Source organism: Oncorhynchus tshawytscha, linkage group LG10 (assembly GCF_018296145.1).
Source record: "Oncorhynchus tshawytscha isolate Ot180627B linkage group LG10, Otsh_v2.0, whole genome shotgun sequence".
In the NCBI taxonomy this organism is placed as follows: domain Eukaryota; kingdom Metazoa; phylum Chordata; class Actinopteri; order Salmoniformes; family Salmonidae; genus Oncorhynchus; species Oncorhynchus tshawytscha.
In genome coordinates this window covers 18,400,746-18,417,229 of record NC_056438.1, presented here as the reverse complement: position 1 = coordinate 18,417,229, position 16,484 = coordinate 18,400,746, and the positions used below count along the sequence as shown (strand labels likewise).

The window sequence follows — 16,484 nt, the reverse complement described above, 5'->3', positions numbered from 1 at the left end:
TGGATGGATGGATTAATTAATTAACGGATGAGTGTCCATATGGGTTGCTGTGTGCCTCAGTCCAGTGTCCAGGTGGGGGATCTACTACTCTCTAGTTATGTGTGGTAATGTGGAAATATGTCTGGCTATGTGTGGAAATATGTAAATATGTCTGGCTATGTGTGGAAATATGTAAATATGTCTGGCTATGTGTGGTAATATGTAAATATGTCTGGCTATGTGTGTAAATATGTAAATATGTCTGGCTATGTGTGGTAATGTGTAAATATGTCTGGCTATGTGTGGCAATGTGTAAATATGTCTGGCTATGTGTGGTAATGTGTAAATATGTCTGGCTATGTGTGGAAATATGTAAATATGTCTGGATATGTGGGGAAATATGTAAATATGTCTGGCTATGTGTGGTAATATGTAAATATGTCTGGCTATGTGTGGGAATATGTAAATATGTCTGGCTATGTGTGGCAATGTGTAAATATGAAAATATGTCTGGCTATGTGTGGTACTGTGTAAATATGTCTGGCTGTGTGTGGTAATGTGTAAATATGTCTGGCTGTGTGTGGCAATGTGTAAATATGTCTGGCTATGTGTGGTAATGTGTAAATATGTCCGGCTATGTGTGGCAATGTCTAAATATGTCTGGCTATGTGTGTAAATATGTAAATATGTATGGCTATGTGTGGCAATGTGTAAATATGTCTGGCTATGTGTGGTAATGTGTAAATATGTCCGGCTATGTGTGGCAATGTCTAAATATGTCTGGCTGTGTGTGGTAATGTGGAAATATGTCTGGCTATGTGTGCCAATGTGGAAACATGTACGGTTATGTGTGGTAATGTGTAAATATGTCTGGCAATGTGTGGTAATGTGTAAATATGTGTGGTAATGTGTAAATATTTCTGGTTATGTGTGGTAATGTAGCTGATTATATGTGGTTATGTATTATGTGTGTTACAGTCCAGTGTCCAGTGGGAACCTACTACTCCCTGGAGTATGCAGAGTGTGAGAGCTGCTGGCTGGGGTCCTTCCAGGAACAGGAGGGTCAGATGGAGTGTAAGACCTGTCCTGATGGATCCTCCACAGCCTACCTCCACGCACGCAGCCAGGACCAGTGCAAAGGTAAAGCACTGTAACCCTCCAGAGGAAGAACACTGTAACCCTCCAGAGGTAATACACTGTAACCCTCCAGAGGTAAACACTGTAACCCTCCAGAGGTAAACACTGTAACCCTCCAGAGGTAAACACTGTAACCCTCCAGAGGTAAACACTGTAACCCTCCAGAGGTAAACACTGTAACCCTCCAGAGGTAAACACTGTAACCCTCCAGAGGTAAACACTGTTACCCTCCAGAGGTAAACACTGTTACCCTCCAGAGGTAAATCATTGTAACCCTCCAGAGGTAAACACTGTAACCCTCCAGAGGTAAACACTGTTACCCTCCAGAGGTAAATCATTGTAACCCTCCAGAGGTAAACACTGTAACCCTCCAGAGGTAAACACTGTAACCCTCCAGAGGTAAACACTGTAACCCTCCAGAGGTAAATCATTGTAACCCTCCAGAGGTAAACACTGTAACCCTCCAGAGGTAAATACTGTAACCCTCCAGAGGAAGAACACTGTAACCCTCCAGAGGTAAACACTGTTATCCTCCAGAGGTAAACGCTGTAACCCTCCAGAGGTAAACGCTGTAACCCTCCAGAGGTAGAACACTGTTACCCTCCATAGGTAATACACTGTTACCCTCTAGAGGTAAAACACTGTCACCCTCCAGAGGTAAAACACTGTTACCCTCTAGAGGTAAAACACTGTCACCCTCCAGAGGTAAAACACTGTAACCCTCCAGAGGTAAAACACTGTCACCCTCCAGAGGTAAAACACTGTAACCCTCCAGAGGTAAAACACTGCTACCCTCCAGAGGTAAATGCTGTTATCCTCCAGAGGTAAATGCTGTTACCCTCCAGAGGTAAATGCTGTTACCCTCCAGAGGTAAATGCTGTTATCCTCCAGTGGTAAATGCTGTTATCCTCCAGTGGTAAATTCTGTTACCCTCCAGAGGTAAATGCTGTTACCCTCCAGAGGTAAATGCTGTTACCCTCCAGAGGTAAATGCTGTTACCCTCCAGAGGTAAATGCTGTTACCCTCCAGAGGTAAATGCTGTAACCCTCCAGAGGTAAAACACTTTAATCCTCTGGAGGTAAAACAATGTAACCCTCCAGGGGTAAAACACTTTAATCCTCCGGAGGTAAAACAATGTAACTCACCGGAGGTAAAACAATGTTACCCACCGGAGGTAAAACACTGTTACCCACCGGAGGTAAAACAATGTAACCCACCAGAGGTAAAACACTGCAACCCTCCCGAGGTAAAACACTGCAACCCTCCCGAGGTAAAACACTGTAACCGTCCAGAGGTAAATGCTGTAACCCTCCAGAGGTAAAAGACACGTACAAGGTCCTCATACATTGGTTATACTGTACATAGGCCTGGAGTTTTTCTGACCAAGTGATCTGACTTGGAAAGAAACACTGGGTCTCAGTACCTTGTCAGAATTGACCAGGAAAAATGTTGGGTCCTAAAATACTGTATCATCAACTCTATTCATCATGAGCAGGTGGCACCATTTCTACAATATCCTGAAGGCAAAAACTCAATGACCTCTTTACTGTGATGTGTTTATAGTGTATGTGTTTCTGTGTGTGTTTTCAGAGCAGTGTAGGCCTGGAGGTTACTCTGTGAACGGGCTGGAGACGTGTGAGTCGTGCCCACTGGGGCACTACCAGCCTGGGTTTGGGTCCAGAGAGTGTCTGGTCTGTCCGGATGAGACCTCCACCGTCACCAGCGGGGCAAGGGAGATGTCTGAGTGTGGAGGTGAGTTAGAGAGAGAGAGACAGAAACTATACAGCACTCAGACTCTGAACACACCACTGACCCTGTGAAGAGGCAGCGGTCTAAGGCACTGCATCTCAGTGTAAGAGGCATCACTACAGTCCCTGGTTCGAATCCAGGCTGAAACACATCCGGCCGTGATTGGGAGGCCCATAGGGCGGCGCACAATTGCCCCAGCGTCTGGCCGGGGTAGGTTTGGCCGGGGTAGGCCGTCATTGTAAATAAGAATTTGTTCTTAATTGACTTGCCTAGTTAAATAAAATAAAAGAGGGGAGGGGAGGGGAAATCACAGACATGACACTGTGACTTAACTCAATTAGTATTATGACTGAACTCACTTACTATGCATAAAAATATGATTACTGAGCTTACTTTCATGTGTGACACTGGCTAACTGTCTCCCCTCTCCCCTTCCCCTCCAGTTCCTTGTTTGGCAGGTCATTTCTCTCGAACAGGGTTGGTCCCCTGCTACCCCTGCCCCAGAGACTACTACCAACCCGACCACGGCCGCTCCTACTGCCTCGCCTGCCCTTTCTACGGCACCACCACAGTCACCGGGGCCACTGCCATACAACACTGCTCCAGTGAGTTTCACATCACACCCTACTGCTACACTACCCTGGCTGAATTTCACATCACACCCTACTGTTACACTACCCAGGCTTGGTTTCACATCACACCCTACTGTTACACTACACTGGCTGAGTTTCACATCACACCCTACTGTTACACTACACTGGCTGAGTTTCACATCACACCCTACTGTTACACTACACTGGCTGAGTTTCACATCACACCCTACTGTTATACTACCCTGGCTGAGTTTCACATCACACCCTACTGTTACACTACCCTGGCTGAGTTTCACATCACACCCTACTGTTACACTACCCTGGCTGAGTTTCACATCACACCCTACTGTTATACTACACTGGCTGAGTTTCACATCACACCCTACTGTTACACTACACTGGCTGAATTTATTTACTTAATTACACCATATTCCTTATTGCTCATAGAGTATATATGCAACCAAATGTTCCTCTGGTGAAAACTAAGTTTGAACTGAATTACAGTGTATTCATGACACCCTTTTCCCCTATAGTGCCCAACCTTTGACCTGAGTCTGCATCTGTAATGCCACCCTATTCCTCATAGGACTACTGACACATGGCTCTGGTCAAAATGACACTAGACTGGTAACAGGGCATTATTTGAGACCGTAGACATACAACATTGTTTGAGACTTGGCCACTGAATGGAAAAGGGATTTTGATAAAGGCTCAGGAAAGAATGGAAATGTATTAGACATGTGACTACTGGAGAATGGAAATGTATTAGACATGTGACTACAGGAGAATGGAAATGTATTAGACATGTGACTACTGGAGAATGGAAATGTATTAGACATGTGACTACTGGAGAATGGAAATGTATTAGACATGTGACTACTGGAGAATGGAAATGTATTAGACATGTGACTACTGGGGAATGGAAATGTATTAGACATGTGACTACTGGAGAATGGAAATGTATTAGACATGTGACTACTGGAGAATGGAAATGTATTAGACATGTGACTACTGGGGAATGGAAATGTATTAGACATGTGACTACTGGAGAATGGAAATGTATTAGACATGTGACTACTGGAGAATGGAAATGTATTAGACATGTGACTACTGGAGAATGGAAATGTATTAGACATGTGACTACTGGAGAATGGAAATGTATTAGACATGTGACTACTGGAGAATGGAAATGTATTAGACATGTGACTACTGGAGAATGGAAATGTATTAGACATGTGACTACTGGAGAATGGAAATGTATTAGACATGTGACTACTGGGGAATGGAAATGTATTAGACATGTGACTACTGGAGAATGGAAATGTATTAGACATGTGACTACTGGGGAATGGAAATGTATTAGACATGTGACTACTGGAGAATTGAAATGTATTAGACATGTGACTACTGGAGAATTGAAATGTATTAGACATGTGACTACTGGAGAATTGAAATGTATTAGACATGTGACTACTGGAGAATTGAAATGTATTAGACATGTGACTACTGGGGAATGGAAATGTATTAGACATGTGACTACTGGAGAATGGAAATGTATTAGACATGTGACTACTGGAGAATTGAAATGTATTAGACATGTGACTACTGGAGAATGGAAATGTATTAGACATGTGACTACTGGGGAATGGAAATGTATTAGACATGTGACTACTGGAGAATTGAAATGTATTAGACATGTGACTACTGGAGAATTGAAATGTATTAGACATGTGACTACTGGAGAATTGAAATGTATTAGACATGTGACTACTGGGGAATGGAAATGTATTAGACATGTGACTACTGGAGAATGGAAATGTATTAGACATGTGACTACTGGAGAATTGAAATGTATTAGACATGTGACTACTGGAGAATGGAAATGTATTAGACATGTGACTACTGGGGAATGGAAATGTATTAGACATGTGACTACTGGAGAATTGAAATGTATTAGACATGTGACTACTGGAGAATTGAAATGTATTAGACATGTGACTACTGGAGAATTGAAATGTATTAGACATGTGACTACTGGAGAATTGAAATGTATTAGACATGTGACTACTGGGGAATGGAAATGTATTAGACATGTGACTACTGGAGAATGGAAATGTATTAGACATGTGACTACTGGAGAATGGAAATGTATTAGACATGTGACTACTGGAGAATTGAAATGTATTAGACATGTGACTACTGGAGAATGGAAATGTATTAGACATGTGACTACTGGAGAATGGAAATGTATTAGACATGTGACTACTGGAGAATTGAAATGTATTAGACATGTGACTACTGGGGAATGGAAATGTATTAGACATGTGACTACTGGGGAATGGAAATGTATTAGACATGTGACTACTGGAGAATTGAAATGTATTAGACATGTGACTACTGGGGAATGGAAATGTATTAGACATGTGACTACTGGAGAATGGAAATGTATTAGACATGTGACTACTGGAGAATGGAAATGTATTAGACATGTGACTACTGGAGAATTGAAATGTATTAGACATGTGACTACTGGGGAATGGAAATGTATTAGACATGTGACTACTGGAGAATGGAAATGTATTAGACATGTGACAACTGGGTCACATAAAGGTTGTGGCTGTAGAATAAATATGAGCTTAATGAAACCCTCTCTCTTTTTTCTCTCGTCCAATTCTGTCTTTCTTTTTCTCTCTCTCTCTCTCTCTCCTCGTCCTCTCTCTCTCTGTCTCTCTCTATCTCTCTCCTCCTCTCTGTCTCCCCTCCTCTCACTCTCCCTTTCTCCCTCTCTCCCTCTCTCCATCCCCTCTGTCAGGTTTTGGCTCTAGTTTCCTGCCCAAAGAGCAGAGTGTGACATCAGCCCCAGAAGTGGTGGTATCCCAGGACTACCAGGCTAGCAGCCAGGTGAGACTGACTGACTGACTGACCTATGTCCTCAAGAGACCTCAAGGGGGTAACCTGCAAATAATAATGAGTCACTGGGACGTCCCTGGGACGTCACGAAATGGTCGCCTAAAGTTGTCAGGATGTTGTGTCATGGTCCCCTGGAGGTTTTGTCTAGTTCCCGGTTTGTCCCAGGGCCGTTCCCGACAACGTTTTAGGATGTTCTTGGAATGTTGCGTCATGGTCCCCTGGAAGTTTTTGTCTAATTCCCAGTTTTCCCGGAGAAGTCACCTGATGGTCGCAAAGAAATGTTCTCCTCCTCCAAAACATTTTTTACCCAGGGCACGTGCACCCGAGTTTCACTACACATCTCCCCTTGTTACTGTTGCTAAGGCCCTGAGTCTAATGCTGGAACAAAGTCTAATGCTGTGTAAATGCTTGAGTTGAATAATACTATTCAACTGAGCATTTTCCACAGCTGTCCAGTAACCTCTTTACATCCAGTACCACACATAGGAGTGATGTATTACTGTCTCCTTATCTCTGAGACACTAACAGCCAGCCAGGCTAAACTCTTCCTTTGTCTGTTCGGGCTCTAAAGGCCTTATCAATCAGCCCCTATCTTAGACATATAGGCTGTGAGAACTGGTTAGAACTGGTTCTTGTTTTTATTATTTTTTCTAAGGAAGTGGAGCCAATTATCTTATCTCTTTTGTAAGCTGGCCTCCCCCTTGGAGGGGTAAACAGCTCTGTGTAGATGAAGTATATAAAGACTGTGTGATTTGTAAATGATCAAGTTCCTCTCCGGGAAATTTCTGGAGAGTTAACTTCCTTGCAATTGCTTGAATAAACTCTTAAAAACAAGCTCTGCCTGATCGTTGGAACAAGTTGTTCCTCAACAGTGTTTTGGAACTTAAATATTTGGCACACATATTAACATTGTGTATTTTTATTCATACATTATTTAACATGTCCTCTCCTGACGGATTTCACCTGTAGGCCTATTCCTACACTTTGAACTTCAAAGTAAACCTTAGCTCTGATAAAATACACTTAAATTCAGGAGTAACATGAAAACAGAATAATATGCCCCACCATCATTAGACAACTATACTGAAAACCCAATCTCAAACTACTGAAATAAGTTAATTAAATAAATAAGAGAACAGCAGTGCGGGTTGAGAGCTTCAAGTTCCTTGGTGTCCACATCACCAACTATTATGGTCCAAACACACCAAGACAGTCGTGAAGAGGGCATAACAACCACTATTCCCCCTCAGGAGACTGAAAAGATTTGTCATGGGTCCCCAGATCCTCAAAAGGTTCTACAGCTGCACTATCGAGAGTATACTGACCGGTTGTACCTGGTATGGCAACTGCTCGGCATCCGACCGTAAGGCACTGGGGCCAAGCTTCCTGCCATCCAGGACCTCTATACTAAAAATGGTCAAAAACTCCAGCCACCCAAGTCATAGACTGTTCTCTCTGCTACCGTACGGCAAGTAGTACCGGAGCCCCAAGTCAAGGTCCAAAAGGCTCCTTAACAGCTTCTACCCCCCAAGCCATAAGACTGCTGGACAATTAATCAAAATGGCTACCTGGACTATTTACATTGACCCCCCTTTTATTATACTGCTGCTACTCGCTGTTTATTATCTATGCATAGTCACTTTGCCCCTATCTACAGTGCATTCAGAAAGTATTCAGACCCCTTGAATTTTTTCCACATTTTGTTACGTTACAGCCTTATTCTAAAATGGATTAAATCATTTTTTTTGCTCATCAATCTACACACAATGCCCCATAAGGACAAAGCAAAAACAGGTTTTTAGAAATGGTAAACATATATAAAAAATGTAAAACTGAAATATCACATTTACTTAAGTATTTAGATCCTTTACTCAGTACTTTGTTGAAGCACCTTTGACAGAGATAACAGCCTTGAGTCCTTTTGGGTTTGACGCTACAAGCTTGGCACACCTGTATTTTGGGAGTTTCTCCCATTCTTCTCTGCAGATCCTCTCAAGCTCTGTCAGGTTGGATGGGGAGCGTCGCTGCAGAGCTATTTTCAGGTCTCTCCAGAGATTTTCGATCGGGTTCAAGTCCGGGCTCTGGCTGGGCCACTCAAGGACATTCAGAGACTTGTCCCGAAGCCACTCCTGCATTGTCTTGGCTGTGTGCTAAGGGTTGTTGTCCTGTTGGAAGGTGAACCTTCGCTCCAGTCTGAGGTCGCAAGTGCCCAGGAGCAGGTTTTCATCAAGGATCGCTCTGTTCTTTGCGCCGTACACCTTTCCCTAAATCCTGACTTGTCTCCCAGTCCCTGCCTCTGAAACAAATCCTCACAGCATGATGCTGCCACCACCATGCTGGCACTCTTTTGGTTTTCTCCAGACGTGGCATTTGGCATTCAGGCCAAAGTGTTCAATCTTGGTTTCATCAGACCAGAGAATCATGTTTCTCATGGTCTGAGAGTCTTTTTTGTTACCCTTCCCCAGATCTGTGCCTCGACACAATCCTGTATCGGAGCTCTATGGACAATTACTTCGACCTCATGCCTTACTTTTTGCTCTGACATGCACTGTCAAATGTAGGGCCATATATAGACAGATGTGTACCTTTCCAAGTCTTGTCCAATCAATTGAATTTACCACAGGTGGACTCCAGTCAAGTTGTAGAAACATCTCAAGGAGGATCAATGTAAACAGGATGCACCTGAGCTCAATTTCGAGGCTCATAGAAAATGTGTCTTTTACACATTCAGTACCTATGGTCCGAAAACGTATGTAAATATGGTATTTATTTGTTTATTTGTTATGAATTTACAAAAATTTCTGAAAATCTGTTTTCGCCTTTCATTAAGTGATATTGATGAGGGAAACAATAATTTAATCCATTTTAGAATAAGGCTGTAATGTAACAAAATGTGGAAAAGGTCAAGGGGCCTGAATACTTTCTGAATGCATTTTACATGTACATATTACCTCAATTACCTCGATTAACCTGTCAATTACCTCGATTAACCCCCGCACATTGACTCGGTACCGGTATCCCCGTGTATATAGCTTCGTTATTGTTATTTTACTGTGTTTCTTTTTTTACTTTAGTTTATTTCATAAATATTTTCTTAACTCTTATTTTCTTAAAACTGCATTGTTGGGCTTGTAAGTAAGCATTTCACAGTCAATTCTACACCTGTTGTATTTGCAACATGTGACGAATAAAATTAGATTTGATTGATTTGAGATGGCACTCTTTTGTTAAGTGCACATTTGTATTATAGGTACTGAATGTGTAGAAGACTTCAGAGAAAGCTACAGACTTTGTGGTACAGCAGCAGAAATCCCAGGTGGGGTCATATTGTAAAGTCAGTACTAAGTAATCATGTCAAATGTAATCATATTGTCATTTATTCAAGTTTTTTATACTATTTTAGCTGGACAGCGTACCACTTACCTTAAAACACCCATACCATTTCATCACTTTACTTATAATGGGACACCTGCGACCATCACCTGACAAAAATCTCCAGGGGACCATGACACAAGAATGTTCAGGGGACCTTCAGGGGACCAGGGACATCCCGGGACAGACCGGGGGGGGGTAGACAAAACCTCCAGGGGAACATGACACTACGTCCCAAGAACCTCCTCGGAGACGTACCAGGGACAAACCGGTAACTAGATAAAACATTCAGGGGGACATGGCACAACGTCCCAAGAACATCATAAAAACGGTCCTCGGGACGTCCCCGGGACAAACTGTGAACTAGACTAAACCTCCAGGGGACCATGACACAGTGTCCAAAGAACATCCTAACAACGTCATCACGTGGTGTCCTAAGGACTAGTAAAATGAAAGTCCTTAAAACATCCAGAAAGGTCCTGACATGGTCCTCAATGACATCCTGGTAACTTACAGGGAACTAAACAAAGGTCCCCAGAGAAGTTCTCTTGGACTAGAGTGCACTGGGGATGATGAGTTGTAATCAGTAATGCTTATGAGTATGATGAGTACGGAATGTGAGAATGAGATGCTCTCTTTCTCCTGAAGTGATCACACTCCACACTCATGGCCATAGCTCACAACCACATGACGGTACCTGTATCTCCTCAGGTGTTCCATGAGTGTTTCCTGAATCCGTGTCAGAACAGGGGCACGTGTGAGGAGGTGGGGGCGGGATACGTGTGCACCTGTCTACCTGGTTTCACAGGTAAACTAAAACAGTTATGAATGGAATGAAAAGAGAACTTCCACATGTCACAGTGTTCTTCTGTCCCTCTCCTCACCCCAACCTGGGCATGAATCAGGGACTCTCTGCACACATCAACAACCCTCGAAGCACCATGACCTATGATGTCACAAGAGCCAAGGCCCTTGCAGAGCAAGGGAGACAACTACTTTAAGGTCTTAGAGCAAGTGACATCACCGATTAAAACACCGCTAACCAGCTAGCCATATCACACCGGTTACACACACACTTAAGCTTTCAGTCAAACAATGATCATTAGAGCAATGAGAAGTTAATAGTAGTTATAAACTGGGTGGTTCGAGCACTGAATGCTGATTGGCTGTCAGCTGTGGTATATCACACCGTATACCACAGGTTTGACAAACTTCTATTTTTACTGCTCTAATAACCTTGGTAACCAGTTTATAATACCAATAAGGCACCTCTGGGGTTTGTAATATATGGCCAATATACCACGGCTAAGGGCTGTGTCCATATATCACATCACCTCGAGCAGTTGGTAAGTTGTCTTATATCACTGTGACGATGTGTTTCTCTCTCAGGGGCTAAGTGTGAGAGTGACATAGATGAGTGTGACTCGGCACCCTGTCAGAATGACGGTCTCTGTAAGGATGGCATGGGAGACTTCCTCTGTCAGTGCAGACCTGGCTTTGTAGGTATGGAGACGTCACAACAACTACACACTGTCCTCCACATCATGACTGTCCACTGTCCTCCACGTCATGACTGTCCACTGTCCTCCACATCATGACTGTCCACTGTCCTCCATGTCATGACTATCCACTGTCCTCCACATCATGACTGTCCACTGTCCTCCATGTCATGGCTGTACACTGTCCTCCATGTCATGACTGTTTTTTATTTATTTATTTAATTTTACCTTTATTTTACTAGGCAAGTCAGTTAAGAACAAATTCTTATTTTCAATGACGGCCTAGGAACAGTGGGTTAACTGCCTGTTCAGGGGCAGAACGACAGATTTGTACCTTGTCAGCTCGGGGATTTGAACTTGCAACCTTCCGGTTACTAGTCCAACGCGCTAACCACTAGGCTACCCTGCCGCCCTGTCCACTGTCCTCCACGTCATGACTGTCCACTGTCCTCCACGTCATGACAGTCTACTGTCCTCCATGTCATGACTGTCCTCCGTCCTCCACGTCATGACTGTCCACTGTGCTCCACGTCATGACTGTCCACTGTCCTCCACTTCATTTCTGTCCTCTGTCCTCCACATCATGACTGTCCACTGTCCTCCACGTCATGACTGTCCTCTGTCCTCCACATCATGACTGTCCACTGTCCTCCACGTCATGACTGTCCACTGTCCTCCACGTCATGACTGTCCACTGTCCTCCACACAGACACATCTTCTTTGAGGATTTGTCAGACATTCAGTAGCCTGGGTGCTGTAATCTGTTTCTGCTTTGCCAAAACCTTTGTCTGGCAACAAGGCTGCATTTAGTACTATTTGATGGCAGATGTGTGTATATGACTGACTGCTGGTCCTCTGTCCTGTCCCAGGTTCTCTGTGCGAGGCAGAGGTGAATGAGTGTAGCTCCTTCCCCTGTCTGAACGAGGGAGTGTGTGTGGACGAGATCAACCAGTACACCTGCAGCTGTGCTGACGGCTTCACAGGTGGGATCACTCTGCCTCGCCTCCCTACCAGACCCCTTGGGCACTGCAGTTACCTGTATTCATAATTGCATGAACATTGCATGAATATACTGCAGAGGCATCCCCTTAAACATTTAAATTAAACCTTGCATTTGTAATAATCACAATGCCGCATTTTATGCAACTACTGCAGAAGGGAACACGTGTAAAATGATCACATGGCAAATTATTTATTTAATTTAAAACTATAATTATCATAATATGCCAAATAAAAATATTGTACTGCTAAAGGCAAAACCTACAAAACCAATTTTTTTGAGCAACATCCACAAACAAATGCTTTAATTTATTCAGCAAACATTCAATGCCAGCAATGGAATTAATTGAGTTCTCCAGTACTCACGCAATAAGGCGTTATGATCAAAAACATGATATTTTGCCTTGTGATCAACAATACGACAACATCTTCAACCAGAGGGGACTGCTCCACTCAGTTTAGTGCCACCAAATTTGGCCAGACAGCTGGATTATGGAACACCCTGCCAACCAGTGTGAGAGAGTGCTGTACTTTTGTTATATGTAGCTTATAGGCAAACCAGTCATGTGAACACTAAGACATTGTGACTCTTAAGATGTTACATACTGTAGGACCAAGGGACAATGAAAACTCTGATGTAACTTTATCATTATATTGTCTATTGTTGTATATTTGGGTTATTAGATATTTGTATCTCTCTCTCTCTCTCTCTCTCTCTCTCTCTTTCTCTCTCTCTCTCTCTCTCTCTCTCTCTCTTATATTTATATATATATAAATATACACTACCGTTCAAAAGTTTGGGGTCACTTAGAAATGTCCTTGTTTTTGAAAGAAAAGCACATTTGTCCATTAAAATAACATCAAATTGATCAGAAATACAGTGTAGACATTGTTAATGTTGTAAATGACTATTGTTGCTGGAAACGGCTGATTTTGAATGGAATATCTACATAGGTGTACAGAGGCCCATTATCAGCAACCATCACTCCTGTGTTCCAATGGCACGTTGTGCTAGCTAATCCAACTTTATCATTTCAAAAGGCTAATTGATCATTAGAAAACCTTTTTGCATTTATGTTAGCACAGCTGAAAACTGTTGTACTGATTTAATATGCAATAAAACTGGCCTTCTTTAGACTAGCTAAGTATCTGGAGCATCAGCATTTGTGGGTTTGGTTACAGGCTCAAAATGGCCAGAAACAAAGACCTTTCTTCTGAAACGTGTCAATCTATTCTTGTTCTGAGAAATGAAGGCTATTCCATGCGAGAAATTGCCAAGAAAATGAAGATCTCGTACAATGCTGTGTACTACTCCCTTCACAGAACAGCACAAACTGGCTCTAACCAGAATAGAAAGAGGAGTGGGAGGCCCCGGTGCGCAACTGAGCAAGAGGACAAGTACATTAGAGTGTCTAGTTTGAGAAACAGACACCTCACAAGTCCTCAACTGGCAGCTTAAATAGTACCCGCAAAACACCAGTCTCAACGTCAACAGTGAAGAGGTGACTCCGGGATGCTGGCCTTCTAGGCAGAGTTCCTCTGTCCAGTGTCTGTGTTCTTTTGCCCATCTTAATATTTTATTTTTATTGGCCAGTCTGAGATATGTCTTTTTCTTTGCAACTCTGCCTAGAAGGCCAGCATCCTGAAGTAGCCTCTTCACTGTTGGCGTTGAGACTGGTGTTTTGCGGGTACTATTTAATGAACCTGCCAGTTGAGGACTTGTGAGGCATCTGTTTCTCAAACTAGACACTCAAATGTGTCATCCATTCACCTACTCTGCGTCTCACAAAGACACAATGCAATGGCATGTTGTGCATGGTCCCTGAGAAATAAACAAAGAAATAAATCTGATCTTTTTCCTTTCTGTCTTCTAGGTTCCCGTTGTGAGCTGGAGATAGATGAGTGTCTGTCCAGTCCGTGTCTGAACGGGGGTGTGTGTGACGACCTGATGGGGGGGTACTCCTGCACCTGCCTCCCGGGCTACTCTGGTTACCGCTGTGAGGTCAACGTGAATGAGTGTAACAGCGCCCCCTGTCTGAATGGAGGGACATGTCAGGACGCGGTCAACAACTTCAGGTAACAAGAAGGAACAGCTGACTGCTGTCAACCAACTAAGCAGTGGTGTACTTGTATTTATTTATTTTTTATTATATATAATCTTTTGCATATTTATGTTTTATTTATGTGGAATATATGTGTTGAATTGTTTTCAAACTTGAGATTTTAGTGAAATATGGGTGGGACTTCAGTCAGTTATTCAGCATTTGTAAGGCTTAAAATAATATGATTGTGTATGAAGTGCACTGAACAGGTATATATGACAGTCTTCTCTCTCTGTATGCAGGTGTCAGTGTGTGGAGGGCTACCGTGGCAGGCTGTGCCAGGTGGATGTTGATGAGTGTAAGGCTAACCTTTGTATCAACGGGGCCACCTGTATAGACGGACCGGGCTCCTACACCTGCCGCTGCCCTCCTGGGTTCAACGGAAGCAGGTGTGAGACAGGTATAGATGCCATGGAGGAGGAGTAGAGAGGGGGATGAGTGGAGGAGGGGTAGAGAGAGGGGGATGAGTGGGAGAGGGGGATGAGTGGAGGAGGGGTAGAGAGGGGGGGATGAGTGGAGGAGGGATAGAGAGAGGGGGATGAGTGGGAGAGGGGGATGAGTGGAGGAGGGGTAGAGAGAGGGGGTGAGTGGAGGAGGAGCAGAGAGAGGGGATGAGTGGAGGAGGAGCAGAGAGAGGAGCATGAGTGTATAAATGTTGGTACAATTTGAAGTTATTAAAATAATAACTACAAATAAATAAAAAGCTATTGCTGGAACCAACGAGTCTGTTGCTCAACCAGGAGTGGTTTATTTTTCTTACCGAAATGATTCAACAGAAAGGATCCTTTGTTGGGAGCACAAGCAGTAGAAAAGTAAATGTGAGGTATCACTACTCATTGGAGGCATTGGTGCCGAACGTCTGGTTGTCTAATCGAAGGAAATTGCTTTCTTAAAGTTTGATTTCACAGCCTAATGGACTGGTCTGGTCCTTTTTTCTGGATCAATTTCTATTTAATATGAATCATAACTGCTCCTTTACTTAAAAATCTATTTTCATACACACATCATTTCTGTCCCAAAACACTTTTTCTCCTTCTAACCTCAATGACCTGGAAACTGCTCATCCTATTTACACCTAAAACTTTTTCATAATAATTGTAATATTTTTTTCACTCGTTTACTGCCTAAACATTCTCTTCCCTTCAGAGATGTCGACCTCATTCAACCTGGATTTCGAGGTGTCGGGTATCCATGGTTATGTAATGATGGACGGGGTGATGCCTGCGCTGACGGAGATCACGTGTACGTTCTGGATGAGGTCATCAGACACCACCAACTACGGCACGCCCATCTCCTACGCCGTGGAGGAAAGTGACAACGCCTTCCTGCTCATAGACTACAACGGGTCAGTACTGACACACACATACAGGGGAACATACATGTTCATGCATGACTAGGGAGAGTGACTAGGATGGATATTTGTTTATTTCTGTATTTGGAACTAGTTGTTATTCTAGTCCACACAAAATGCTTTCTCTCTCTCATTCTCTCATTATCTCTCTCTCTCACTCATTCTCTCTCTCTCTCATTCTCTCTCTCTCTCTCTCTCTCTCTCATTCTCTCTCTCTCTCTCTCTCTCTCTCTCTCTCTCTCATTCTCTCTCTCTCTCTCTCTCTCTCTTCTCTCTCTCTCTCTCTCTCTCTCTCTCTCTTCTCTCTCTCTCTCTCTCTTCTCTCTCTCTCTCTCTCTCTCTCTCTCTCTCTCTCTCTCTCTCTCTCTCTTCTCTCTCTCTCATTCTCTCTCTCTCTCTCTCTCTCTCTCTCTCTCTCTCTCTCTCTCTCTCTCTCTCTCTCTCCCCCAGGTGGGTCCTATACATCAATGGTAACGACAAGATCACAGACTGCCCGGCGGTCAACACGGGCCAGTGGCACCACATTGGGGTGTCATGGCGAAGCTGGGACGGTGACTGGAGGGTCTATATCAACGGAAACCCCTCAGATGGAGGGAAAGGCCTGTCAGTGGGAAGCACCATCCCAGGTGTAGTGCTATCCTGCTCATTCTACTGTGTCATCCTAGTACCTCATTGAGTCCTCATTGTCTGCTGCTTAATAGTATCTACATGTGTCAAAAAGTAGAATAATGCTATTTTGCGGGTCTTAATGAAGTAATAGCAATGAGGTTTTGACATCTTTTAGGCTGATTTC

The 16,484-nt window shown here is 43.4% G+C and overlaps 1 protein-coding gene across 4 annotated transcripts in view; it reads left to right on the top strand.

The window, feature by feature from the left end:
- svep1 (sushi, von Willebrand factor type A, EGF and pentraxin domain containing 1) overlaps window positions 1–16,484 on the top strand; it is a 154,049-nt gene that overhangs the window by 91,288 nt on the left and 46,277 nt on the right. For all 4 annotated transcript variants that reach the window (XM_042328266.1, XM_042328265.1, XM_042328267.1 and 1 more), the window contains 11 exons: window positions 958–1,119; window positions 2,707–2,868; window positions 3,309–3,470; window positions 6,271–6,359; window positions 10,452–10,548; window positions 11,130–11,243; window positions 12,109–12,222; window positions 14,113–14,314; window positions 14,583–14,740; window positions 15,487–15,685; window positions 16,142–16,317. In XM_042328266.1, the coding sequence (XP_042184200.1) occupies window positions 958–1,119; window positions 2,707–2,868; window positions 3,309–3,470; window positions 6,271–6,359; window positions 10,452–10,548; window positions 11,130–11,243; window positions 12,109–12,222; window positions 14,113–14,314; window positions 14,583–14,740; window positions 15,487–15,685; window positions 16,142–16,317 (1,635 nt within the window). The remainder of the gene's footprint in view (window positions 1–957; window positions 1,120–2,706; window positions 2,869–3,308; window positions 3,471–6,270; window positions 6,360–10,451; window positions 10,549–11,129; window positions 11,244–12,108; window positions 12,223–14,112; window positions 14,315–14,582; window positions 14,741–15,486; window positions 15,686–16,141; window positions 16,318–16,484) is intronic.